This window comes from Geotrypetes seraphini, chromosome 5, assembly GCF_902459505.1.
Source record: "Geotrypetes seraphini chromosome 5, aGeoSer1.1, whole genome shotgun sequence".
Taxonomy (NCBI): domain Eukaryota; kingdom Metazoa; phylum Chordata; class Amphibia; order Gymnophiona; family Dermophiidae; genus Geotrypetes; species Geotrypetes seraphini.
This window is the reverse complement of record NC_047088.1, coordinates 21,601,209-21,614,347: the sequence shown is the minus strand read 5'-3', so window position 1 is coordinate 21,614,347 and position 13,139 is coordinate 21,601,209. Positions and strand designations below refer to the sequence as shown.

Genomic DNA, 13,139 nt, shown 5'->3' with positions numbered 1-13,139 from the left:
CGTTTCTGCATGGATGTGCGGGCACATGCGATAGGGGCGTTTTGGTGCTTCGGTTGTTGCGGAGGCGGCGTTTGCTTCCCACCCAGATTGAGGATTGCTTTGCTACATCCCATTGGTCTCTGGATTCATCTGCTGCTGTTGCTAGGGAAGGAAAAATTATGTTCTTACCTGTTAATTTTCTTTCCCTTAGACGCAGCAGATGAATCCAGAGCCCCACCCTTTCTGGTATTTGGTTGTCGGTTTTTTCGTGTGCGACTTTCGTGATTGGTTGTTGTTGATGGTTGTATTCTGTATCGTTGCCTTTTGCGATTTGTTCTGGGAAAGAAGTTTTTTACATGCTATGCCTATTGATGGTTAAATGTGCTTGGGCAAGGAGCTATACTGATGAGACAGGAGGAGTGCCAGCCAATAGGACCACCTGTTAATCAGTTTCTCTATCTCCGCCTGCTGGTAGATGTGAGCTATCCCATTGGTCTCTGGATTCATCTGCTGCGTCTAAGGGAAAGAAAATTAACAGGTAAGAACATAATTTTTCCTTCTTAACCAATTCTTCTTTAATGCAGTAAGTCATACAAGGAGAAAACGACTTATAGTTCAGTTGCTTAGAAAGAATTGTAGCCTCTACTTCCAGAATCTGTTCTTAACCAGTGTTCCCTAGGCACAAGAAACTGGGACAGGGCTCAGCATACACTTTTTATGCTTATGTACAGTTACCATAAGGCTCCAGAAAAGGGAGGACAGATCGAGACATCTGGGTGTTACTTCCATTGAAAGCAATGGAAGTAAAAGCCGGATGGCTCAATCCATCCACCCTTCTTTTTCTGGAGCCACTTAAGTAAAGATAGGAATGAAATACAATGGAATTGATATGGGTGAAAAACTTGGTGGAATTATAGTGGTCTTAAAGGCACAGCAAGATGAGAGAGCTATAACTTCTTTCAGCCCCAAGGGAAGAGAGAGAGGGGGGCTGTACAGACTACTTGACCAGCATGTACAGAGCTATAAATTAGAGAATGACACGGGGACAAATTTGTCCCCATCTCCGCAGGAACTTGGTTTCCTTGTCCCATCCACATGAGCTTTGTCGCTGTCCCTGCCCCATTCCTGTAAGCTCTGCCTTAACTGCACAAGCCTCGAACATTTATGATTTTAAAGTGTTTAAGGCTTGTGCAGATGAGGACGGAGCTTAGGCATTGGTGGAATGAGGCATTATGACATCACAATCTGAGCTCTAGAATGTTGCTACTTAGGATTTTAAAGTATTTGAGGTTTGTGCAGATGAGGACGGAGCTTAGGCATTGGTGGAATGAGGCATTATGACATCACAATCTGAGCTCTAGAATGTTGCTACTTAGGATTTTAAAGGGTTTGAGGCTTGTGCAGATGATGACAGAAGTTGCAGGAATGGGGCAGGGACAGGAAAAGAACTCACCTGGACAGGAAAATGAGTTCCCATAGGGAAAATTTTGTCCCCATGTCATTCTCTACTATAAATATCCAATAAGAAAAGCCCTATAAGACACAGGGAGCTGGAACATGTGATCAGAAAGAGCCTTTAATAGAGAACTACAGGCACTGCCTACTATTTACAGATAATGCAATCTAGTTCAAAGAGTGTGTAATCTATACAAAAACAACAAAAATCCTACCTCCATGCAATGATCATCTCGGGGAGGCCCAGAGCACATTGTGATGTCACTGAGGATTTTTGAAAGCTGCCCTGCCATTGAAGTCATAAACATATGCAAAATTCTCTTCCTGAATCTTTAGCCATCCTCTTCTGTATTTGAAACTATTGTACAGGAGCTTTCTGCTAATGTTTTAAATATCCGTTCCCCAACAGGATCAGTGGCAGTCAACCTCCCTATGCAACAGCGGTTTCCTGTCACTCAGAAAGGTTAACCTTGATTACTTAGCCTTGGATTTTAATTCTGCATCACCATCACCTGTACAGAAGGTAGGAAAATCATTAATATTAACCTATGATGAGACAGCTTTATTTCACAGGCCTCAATCTGCCCAAGGGAAGTTTGCCCATCTTAAGTTATCACCTAGAAGAAGTAAAGGTAGAAAATGATTATAAAATGCAATGTAGTATTTTTAGGGGTCATTCTTCCCTCCCCCCATGCACAGAATGAGCCATCCCCTGGGCTTACCATCCATTCTCTGGTTGTCTAGTGGGTAATCCCCAATCACACCTGCTCATGCTGGCTCCTAATACTACTACTATTTATTATTTCTATAGCGCTGAAAGGCGTACGCAGCGCTATACATTTTAACATACAGTAGACAGTCCCTGCTCAGAAGAGCTTACAATCTAATTTAGACAGAACATTTCAGGGTTGGGGAGGTTATAGTGGGTCTAGGGATCTGACAGCCGTGAGTGGGAGTTAGGAGTTGAAAACTGATTCAAGAAAGTGGGCCCCAATCTCAAATAGGCTGCCTTGACCTCCCATGGCAGTCTCGCAAGACTGATGCTAAAGAGCATACCGTTACAGTTATTTAATTTGATATATTGCCATTTTTAACAAGAAAAGTTAGATCAAAGCAGTTTACAAAAATAAAAACAACGGGCAAAGGTTAAAATCAATAAAGATAAACAGGGTAAAGAGACCTAACCAAATTGACGAACTGGACACAAATGGGCAGATAGAGGCTGGAAAGGTTTACAGTATCGGAGGTGGAAAATATCAAAACAGGAAAAACCGAAAGGTAAAATGAGGAAGAAAAAGGAGGACAGCTGTAAGGAACTTTTTTGAATGCCATTTTAAAATAAATAGGGCTTTTATTGAGACTTAAATGACTTAAGAGATTTTTTTGGATCTTAAATGTAATGGGAGAGAATTGATATCCAGAAACATCTGTCTAAAGGATGGCACAGACAATGGTGTTGGTGGGAAATGACTGGGGATTGCTCCTGTCCTGGCTACCCACTAGACCACCAAAGAGTGGACAGGAAGCCTGCGGGGGGGGGGGGGGGGGGGGGGGGTGTCATTCAGTGCATGTGGAGGAGGGAAGGAGGGGAGCTCATCCTATGTTTGGAGAGGGGGGGTGAGTTCTTTTGGTGCACAGGGGGAGGAAGTGGGGACTCATTCTTTGTAAGGACCTAACTGGGCTGGGCTGGGACCTAGCAGTCAGTTTTGGTTTCAGCTTCAGCCAAAACCAAGTAGCAATTTATGGCCACTTATTTGGTTTTGGCCAAAATTGAAGAAACTGGTTTTGATCGTCCTCTTACTAAAATGCATGCATTATGACATGTTAACTGCCATTGCACAAGTGCAGCAACTGGTTTTGCCTTATTTAAACAGATTAGTGTGTGCCAGTTGTGCGTTGAATGAAATAAAAAAAAAACAATCAAAAATAGTTATTGCCTGTCACTACAACATCCCTCATTCAGGCCCTCTTTTACAAAGCCATGCCAATTAATTTCCTACGAGTGTCAGAGCATTTACCGCGCTGGCCCATGTTGCCAGCTTTTGTAAAAGATGGGGGAGGGGGGTCAATGATTCAGTAAAAAAATTAAAAAAAAAGAAAATTAGCCACAGGAAGTGCTAATCATATATCATATAGTGCAGGGGTGCCCAACGCGTCGATCGCGATCGACCGGTAGCTCAGGAAGGCAACATGAGTCGATCGCAGAGCCCATCCCAGGCTCTATGATAGACTCGTGTTGCCGTCCCGATCTACCGGGCCTATCAGCCTTTCTCTCCCCGACGTCAAAGACGCCGACGCCGGGCATTAGGCTGTTTTTTGTCATTTCGGGGGGGGGGGGGCGTGGTGGCGTGGCGGCGGCAGCAGCAACAGCCTGAAAAAGAAATCATCCTGACCCGGGTCGGTGTCATACTCCGGAACTTCTACCTCTTCCAGCAGCCCTCTCCCTTCTACCTGCTTCCGGCCACACCCCCTGCTCCGCGGCTCTCTTCTGCAACTCAGCAGCAGCGATCGACACAAGCTTCTGACGTCGGGGCCTACCCTCTGCGAGTCCCGCTTGTTTCAACTTCCTTTTTCCACAAAGGCGGGACTCGTAGAGGGAAGGCCTCGATGTCGGCAGCTTGTCTTGATCACCGCTGCTGACAAGTTGCTTAAGAGAGCCGCGGAGCAGGGGGGTTTTGCCAGGTGCAGGTAGAAGGGAGAGGGCCAGATGCAGGACTCGTGGGTGAGGGAGCAGAAGAGAGAGAGAAAGAGAGAGGGGAGGGAAACAAAAGGAAATATTTCATACTGGGCTGGGCCGGAGTGGAGGGAGGGTGGAAAGATTCTGGCTACAGGGTGCATTAACAAAGGAAAAGGGGGGAAAGCTGAAAATGGAGATAGTGACACAAAGAAGAGAAAGAGTAAGCAGGACCTACTGAATAAGGATAGAGATACAGAGGGGACATGAAGAGGAGGTGAAATAGAGACATAGAAGTAATGCTGAAAAAGTGTGGGGGGGGAGATAAAGACATTGAAAGGGCAAATGGTGAACATGGGGTAAAGACAAGGACAGAGACAAATGAAGATTCTGAAAAAGTGGTGAGATAGGGATATAGATGATGGACACAAAGAAGGGTGATGCTGGAAAATAGGTGGAATGGTAATTCTGACAGACACAGAAGGGAAATGCTGGATCAAGGAGAGATGGGGCTCAGGCTGGATGGAATGAGGAGAAATGCCTTGTTGGCCCGGAACTTCCTCTCCTACGTCAGAATTGACGTCAGGGAGCAGAATGCTGGTCAGCGCGATGCTTCTGCAGGGAAAGCTTGGGACAGCGGTGGCTTGGGGGCTGTTCCCCGATGGCGGTGGCAGCAAACCGAGTGGCTTGGGGGAGGGCACGGAGAAAGAAAGAAAGGGGGCAGACAGGGAGACAGAAAGAAGGGGGAACAGGGAGACAGAAAGAAAAAGTTGGGGGAGAGAATGAGGTCTGGAGGAGAGGAAACATACAGGAGGCTGAAAGAAAGGAAGAAAGATTGGATGCATAGTCAGAAGAAGAAAGTGCAACCAGAGACCCATGAAATCACCAAACAGCAAAGGTAGGAAAAATGATTTTATTTTCAATTTAGTGATCAAAATGTGTCTGTTTTGAGAATTTATATCTGCTGTCTATATTTTGCACTATGGCTCCCTTTTACTAAACCGCAATAACGTTTTTTAGCGCAGGGAGCCTATGAGCATTGAGAGCAGTGCGAGGCATTCAGCGTAGTTCCCTGTGCTAAAAACTACTATTGTGGTTTAGTAAAAAGGGAGGGGGTGTATTTGTCTATTTTTGTATTTTGTTACCGAGGTGACATTGCATAGAGTCATCTGCCGTCCTCTTTGAAAAAACCCGGAATATGAATAATTAACATTTTCTCTGCCTTTCAGTGTGCTTTGTGGTTTTTTTAAATTTTATTGTTGGTAGATCATTTTGACTTAGTCATTATAAAAGTAGCTCGCAAGCCCATAAAGTGTGGGCACCCCTGATATAGTGTTTATAGAGAGGATTTCAGTATCGGAGGACTCACAGTTTTACAGGGTTGGTTCCTTCTTATTTCAGTTTTGGTTTACCTCCCCTATTCCTTGGCTTTTTTTGTGAACGAGTCGTGTGTTAAAAAACATTTTGCATTGGTGAGCAATAACTAGATGAGACATGGATGAAGAATCAGTGTGCAGAGCCTGTTAGCGGCTATATTTGGGGAGCAGGCACCACCACCATCTCACCTCCACCCCAGATTACACCTGTGGTTAAAATGTGGCCAACGAAAATCATGATTTGTTGCCCATCGGGAATGCTGCTTCCGTTCACTAAGCTCTGTAGTTTTGCAGCCTTTCCCCCCTTCCGGCCCCTCAGTCATCAAAGAGTGGGAAATCATATTACTGCTGCAATTCAGATGGCACTCAGGAAGGAGGGATGCATTTTAAATTGCTGTCACCCTTGTGTTCATTAAAAATCCTTGATATGTTAAATGCATTCGACTCTGAAACTGGTATTTTTCATGATGGGTTACTTCTGAATCTGTTAGTGTCCTACTTCATTGACATGCATACTACAGAGGGGTAGTTTAGCGGTTCTGGAGATGAATCGAGTGAGCATTTCAAAGTACTATTAATGAATCTCTTAAAAGTGAGAATAAAGAATGTGTTTGTTGATTTTCTGGGTTTATTGAGTATGCGAAACAAAAGGCCTTTTGTCTTTCCTCGTTCAGTTCATTGCAGTGGTTTTCGCTCCACAATCAACCATCACATTCTTACTTCTACTCCTAGACCAGTGTATAATTGTCCATGCTGGCTGACTGCCTACAGGACGCGCCTCTCGCGGTGAGAATCACGTCCTGTAGGAAGTCAGCCGGCGCAGACGACTCTCCTCTTGGCCGGCGTCTCTCCTCCTCTTCCCACAAATCCCAGATCCCTCCACTGAAGCGGGTTGCGACCAGATATGTCGTCTGTGTTTGAATATGGGAACAATCCTTGATACTGCCTAGGGTGAAATATGATTTCAAGTTGGAGCTAAGTTCCCCTTCTGACTTCTTTTAAGTGGATGAGTGCCATTTTCTATTTGAAGTTATGATTCAGTGACCGAATTTTTAATAAATATCAATTTAAAAAGTTGGCTAAGCTTGAGCCCTATGACGAACATGATGTAGGAGTCTCAGTGAAAATGAGATATTCCAGAGTGACATCTCCTGAAAACCCATAAAAGTTGATTTAGGTTTTCTTGCCTTTGAACACCCTCCTTTTTGAAAGCATGCCTTTGTGTGGATGAGCTTTATAAAATAGGCTTAAGTCAGGCACTTTTTTTGAACTTCCGTCCTAATGTGTACAGCAAAGGAATGGGAACAAATGTAAAATTCACCACCTTAAATTCACCATGGCTAATACACTCTGACATGTACTCTAGAGGTCTGCACGGGAACGGGGATCGCGGGGGTCCCTCGGGAATCCCCCTAACCCAAGGGACTCCCACGGGGACCCCCCTCTGGCCCACGGAACTCCCACGGAGACCACCCCTAGCCAACTGGATTCCCACGGGGATGGAAGGCTTTGGAAGCAGGGTTCGTCCATATAATATAATGGACACGTCAGCCTTAGTAAAAGAGGGGGTTTATAAGTTAATTACCTGAACAGAAAACAAAAAAGGGTTCCACCAAAGAGATTCCACAAGGAAAACAGTAGCACAAACACAAAAGAAACTGTGGAATTGATGATCCTGTCAGAAGTAATTGTTTTTTATGGGGACGGGCGGGGATGGAGGTAATTCCTTGCAGGGACGGGTGGGGACGGAGAGGATCCTGGTGTGGATGGATAGGATCCTGGTGGGGATGGAGAGGATCCTGGCGGGGATGGGTGGGATTTCTGTCCCCGCGCAACTCTCTAATGTACTCCTTGTTTCTCCAATCACAGAAGCCTTTTCTGCCAGAAGAGCAAAGGGTGGACTACGTCCAGGTGGATGAACAGAAAACTCAGGCTTTGCAGAGCACTAAGCAGGAATGGACTGACGAGAGACAGTCGAAGGCATGAAACGAACAAAGAGGATACTTTCCTGGTTTATTTGCACTAGAACAGCAATGTGGGCAATGCAGCTAAAGTAAGAAAGGGAGGCAGAGAGTGGCATTGGATTCCCTGCAGGTGATGGCACTCAGCTATCTTCCTATTAACCCATAGGGCGTCAAAATATTCAAGTGACTCTGAGTCATAGATATTTAATGCACATTCCTTGCAGTTATCCTGAAAAAAACCCTTTGGAGGAGGAAGGGGGAAAGCAGCAGCGGAATGATCAGAATATAAACCTAAAAGGAACCTGTGGGTCAGGAGAGCTTTCCAAAGCAATATTTCCTTGGGTTTGATTACTCCATTTATTTCCTCTATACTTTACAAATAATTTGTAATATATTGGTATTTGATTGGCATCCAGGATTTTTTATTATTATTATTATTATGATCTGTAACATTTATTATCCCAGGACAAGCAGGCAGCATATTCTTGACTGATGGGTGACGGCACCGACGGAGCCCCGGTACGGACAATTTTAGAGTGATTGCACTCTAAGAACTTGGAAAGTTCTAGCAGGCCGCACCGCGCACGCACGAGTGCCTTCGCGCCCGACGGAGGCGCATGGTCCCCAGTTTCTTAGTTTCCGCGGAGCTAAGAAGACGCACTTTCAATGGCTGTTGAAAATTTTTTCTCTAACGCCTTCCCGCTCGCGTAAACTTTTTCGGTATTTTTTCTTCTTTACTTATTTTCTTTTAAAAAAAAAAAACAAAACAGAGAATAATTTTCTTTTCTTTTTTTCTCAATTTTTCGGGTTCGCCCCGGCGGGGCCTGCTGCCACCATCGAGGCCTCGGCCTTCGATTTGGCAGAAGCCGTTTTTACGTTCATGCCCCCCCAACCCGGTTTTAAAAAGTGCCAGCGGTGCGCGAGGCCTATTTCTCTCACCGACCCGCACAACTGGTGCTTACAGTGCCTCGGTCCTGACCATCAGGCGTCCACCTGCACCCGCTGTGCCACTCTGAAAAAGAGAACTCTTAAAAACCGCCAAATTCAACAGCGGTTATTGTTTGGTACCGAGATGTCGGATTCGGCGGCACCGGTCCCCACTTCGACCCCGACACAGTCGGCACCTGCCTCGTCGACACCGCGCCGGCGTCGCATCCATCAGGTAAGCCGGCAAAGAAGCCTTCCCCGCTGGAGCGTCCTCCGGTCTCAGTGGCAGCGAGCCCAATCCTGCCGACCTCGAGGCGCCCGCGGAAGCGCTCCGCTCCGATTGAGGTAAGCCCCTCGACATCGGGTTCCTCTTCGGAGTGTAGAGCGGCACCCAAGGTACCGCAGAAGAAAAAAGCGGTACCGGTGCCTTCATTGGACGAGCGCATTGCCGCCGTCCTGCAGGTACAGCTCAAAGAACAACTACAGCAGCTGCTACCTGCTCTTCTGACACCGAGCCTTCCAGTCCCGGTACGGTCTGAGCCTCCGGTACCGGCAGTGGAGCAGCCTCCTTTGTCGGCATCCACCTTGTCGGTACCGATGCACACTACTTCCTCGGTATCTATGCCGGTCTTAGCGCCGGAACCAAGATCCTTACACCAGGCTGTTCAAACCTCAGCGCCGACACAGCCTATAATATCTCCCGGTACCATTTCACAGAGGTCTGGGAAGTCGATGCATAAAACTCGACACCTAGAACCCTCCACACCGGAATCCTGGGTCCGCAGTTTTCAAGTAAGGGACCCTGATCTGTGGGGCGATTCGGAGGACCCTCTTCTCTCAGAGGGAGAGTGTTCATCAGGGGAAGAGGATCATTCTATTTTAGATCCGTCCTCTAAACCTGATGCAACTTCTTTTACCTCTTTTCTCAAAGAGATGTGTGACTCTCTTGGAGGCTGAATCCAAAAAGTCCAAGGCATTTCTTGATGCACTGGACTTTGACCAGCCTCCACGGGAATTTCTCAAACTGCCTCTCCATGATATTTTGTGAGAGACTTTTTACAAAAATCTAGAGACACCCTTGACCATTCCAGGAGCTCCCCGCAAACTGGACTCCTTATATAAGGTCATACCTATTCCGGGCTTTGACAAACCACAACTCCCTCATGAATCGTTGTTGGTGGAATCCACTCTAAAGAAATCCACGGGGGCTAGTGTGTACGCTTCTGTCCCTCCTGGCAGGGAAGGTAAGGCCATGGATAAGTTTGGCAAGAGGTTGTATCAAAATGCGATGTTGGCAAACAGATCAGGGAACTATGCTTTCCATTTTTCATTCTTCCTCAAGCATCTCATTCAGACTTTGTCATCTTTTGAGAAATACCTCCCTGATCGTAAGAGATCAGCCTTTCGCCAGACTTCTACACTCTTACAGCTCCGCAAGTTCATGGTCAGATCAATCTATGACACATTTGAGCTGACCTCTAGGGCCACGGCTATGTCGGTGGCCATGCGGAGACTGGCTTGGCTTCGAGTTTCAGAACTCGATGTCAATCACCAAGACCGACTGGCCAATGCACCTTGCTTAGGGGATGAGCTGTTTGGAGAATCCATGGACTCCACTACTCAAAAACTCTCAGCTCATGAGACTCGATGGGACACTCTCCTTAAGACAAAGAAAAAGACCCCACCTACCAGGCCTTTTCGCCAGCAATCGGCCTATCAACGTAGATTTGTGGCCCGTCCTTTACCTCAGGCCCAGCAACAACCCAGGCGTCAGAGGCAACAACAGAGGCAAGCTGCTAGACCTGCACAGCAGCAACAACAAGTGAAACCTCCTCCTTCACAAAAATCCACTCAACCCTTTTGACTTGGTTCTCCAGGATGTAGCCAGTCTTCCTCCTTCTGTCCACCTCCCACAGCCCATAGGAGGACGCCTTACTCATTTCATATGCCGTTGGGAAATCATCACCTCGGATCAGTGGGTCCTCAACATCATCCGCCACGGCTACTCTCTCAATTTCCAGACTCTTCCTGCCCAAAGTCTGCCAAGAGAGTCTGCTTTGAACACTCCTCAGTCTTCCCTCCTTCTTCAAGAGGTTCAATCCCTCCTTCTTCTGAACGCCATAGAGGAAGTTCCTCTAGATCAAAAGGGGCAGGGATTCTACTCCCGTTACTTTCTAGTCCCCAAAAAAACAGGAGATCTCAGACCCATTTTAAATCTTCGCGATCTCAACAAATGCTTGGTCAAAGAGAAATTCAAGATGCTTTCTCTGGCTACTCTTTACCCTCTTCTCAATCAAGGCGACTGGCTATATTCCCTAAATCTCAAAGAAGCATACACTCACATACCGGTCAATCTGGCCTCCAGACAGTACCTCCGCTTCATGATCAACCATTGTCATTACCAATACAAGGTGCTACCCTTCGGCCTTGCCTCCTCTCCAAGAGTGTTCACCAAATGTCTGATTGTGGTGGCTGCCTTTCTACGTTCCCACCACCTTCAGGTGTTTCCTTACCTGGACGATTGGTTGATAAAGGCCAATTCTTCTCAGACAGTACTCCAGGCCACCAACCAGATCATCCTATTTCTACAACTTCTGGGGTTCGAGATCAATCTACCCAAATCTCATCTCATCCCCACTCAGAGACTTCAATTCATTGGAGCGGTGCTGGACACAGTCCTCATGAGAGCATTTCTGCCGTCCAACCGTCTTCACACTCTCCAATCTCTGTGTCAGCAGGTGCTTCATCAACGCTCTATCTCTGCCAAGCAAATGATGATACTCTTGGGCCACATGGCCTCCACAGTTCATGTCACACCCTTCGCACGTCTCCACCTGCGCACTCCTCAATGGACCCTAGCGACTCAGTGGTCCCAAGCGACGGATCCTTGCTCACGACACATATCTGTGACATCATCTCTTCGTCAGTCTCTACAATGGTGGTTGATATCCTCAAATCTCTCCAGAGGTCTTTTGTTCCATCTACCTCCTCATCAACTTGTCATCACCACCGACGCCTCCCCTTATGCCTGGAGAGCTCATTTGAACGAATTCCAAACTCAAGGACTTTGGACAGCCCAGGAAATGAAACATCACATCAACTTCCTGGAACTCAGAGTGATGTTTTATGCCCTCAAGGCCTTCCAACATCTTCTCTTTCCTCAGGTCCTTCTGCTGTGCACAGACAATCAAGTTGCAATGTACTACATCAACAAGCAGGGTGGGACAGGCTCTCGCCTCTTGTGCCAGGAAGCCCAGAGGATTTGGGCTTGGGCCACAGATCACCATCTATTCCTGAAAGCTATCTACATTCAGGGAGAACAGAATTCCTTAGCAAACAAGCTCAGCAGAATTCTCCAGCCTCACGAGTGGACACTCGATCCTTTCACTCTACAGTCCATCTTCGCTCAGTGGGGCACTCCTCAGATAGACCTCTTTGCAGCTCCTCACAATCATCAGCTGCCCCACTTCTGCTCCAGACTCTTCTCTCCTCACCGTCTGGCAGCGGATGCATTTCTCCTGGATTGGTCCAATCTCTTCCTGTATGCTTTCCCTCCTCTGCCTCTCATGCTCCGGACCTTATTCAAGCTCAAGAGGGAACAGGCCACCATGATTCTGATTGCGCCATGGTGGCCCAGGCAACATTGGTTCTCCCTTCTACTTCAACTCAGTTCCAGGGAGCCTATTCTTCTTCCACAATTTCCTTCTCTGCTTACACAGCATCAGGGGACCCTTCTGCATCCCAACCTCCAGTCTCTGCACCTGACAGCCTGGTATCTCTTGGGCTGACTTCGAATGATACTCTTTTGTCTCAGCCCGTTCGTTCTGTTCTGGATGCCTCCAGGAAACCTGCCACTCTGCAATGTTACCATCAGAAGTGGACACGGTTTTCTTCCTGGTGTCTTCTTCATCATCATAATCCTACGTCCCTTGCTGTGGAGACCTTGTTGGATTACCTTCTTTCTTTGTCTGACTCTGGTCTCAAGTCTACTTCCATCAGAGTCCACCTCAGTGCTATTGCTGCTTTTCATGAGCCAGTCCATGGGAAACTCCTTTCAGTTCATCCCTTGGTCTCCAGATTCATGCGAGGTCTTTTCAATGTGAAACCACTTCTTAAAGCACCTCCTGTGATCTGGGATCTTAATGTAGTTCTCTCAGCCTTAATGAAGCCTCCGTTTGAACCTTTGGCCACGGCTTCTTTCAAATTTCTCACCTGGAAGGTTCTCTTCCTGATTGCTCTCACCTCTGCCAGGAGGGTCAGTGAGCTACATGCACTAGTAGCAGACCCACCTTTTACCATCTTTCATCATGACAAGGTGGTTCTGCGTACACATCCAAAGTTTCTCCCTAAGGTTGTCTCTGAATTCCATCTCAACCAATCCATTGTCCTGCCTGTCTTCTTTCCGAAACCTCACTCTCATTCTGGGGAACAGGCTCTGCATACTTTGGACTGTAAGCGGGCTTTAGCTTACTATTTAGACCGTACTAAGCCCCACAGATCATTCCCTCAACTCTTTCTGTCCTTTGATCCGAATAAATTGGGACGTCCTGTTTCTAAACGTACGTTGTCTAATTGGCTGGCAGCGTGCATTTCTTTCTGTTATGCTCAGACCGGACTGACACTGGATGGTTCTGTCACGGCCCATAGAGTTCGAGCTATGGCAGCATCTGTGGCTTTCCTCCGCTCCACGCCTATTGAGGAAATCTGCAAGGCTGCTACTTGGTCCTCAGTTCATACTTTTACATCTCATTATTATCTGGATGC

General features: G+C 46.9%; 1 protein-coding gene across 2 annotated transcripts in view; it reads left to right on the top strand.

Moving 5' to 3' along the window:
• Positions 1-7,922, top strand: part of GAB3 (GRB2 associated binding protein 3) — a 244,502-nt gene extending 236,580 nt beyond the window's left edge. For both annotated transcript variants that reach the window (XM_033946079.1, XM_033946080.1), the window contains exons 9-10: positions 1,844-1,957; positions 7,354-7,922. In XM_033946079.1, coding sequence (XP_033801970.1) covers positions 1,844-1,957; positions 7,354-7,470 — 231 coding nt within the window. In that variant the 3' untranslated portion in view covers positions 7,471-7,922. The remainder of the gene's footprint in view (positions 1-1,843; positions 1,958-7,353) is intronic.
• The last annotated feature ends 5,217 nt before the right edge of the window (positions 7,923-13,139 follow it).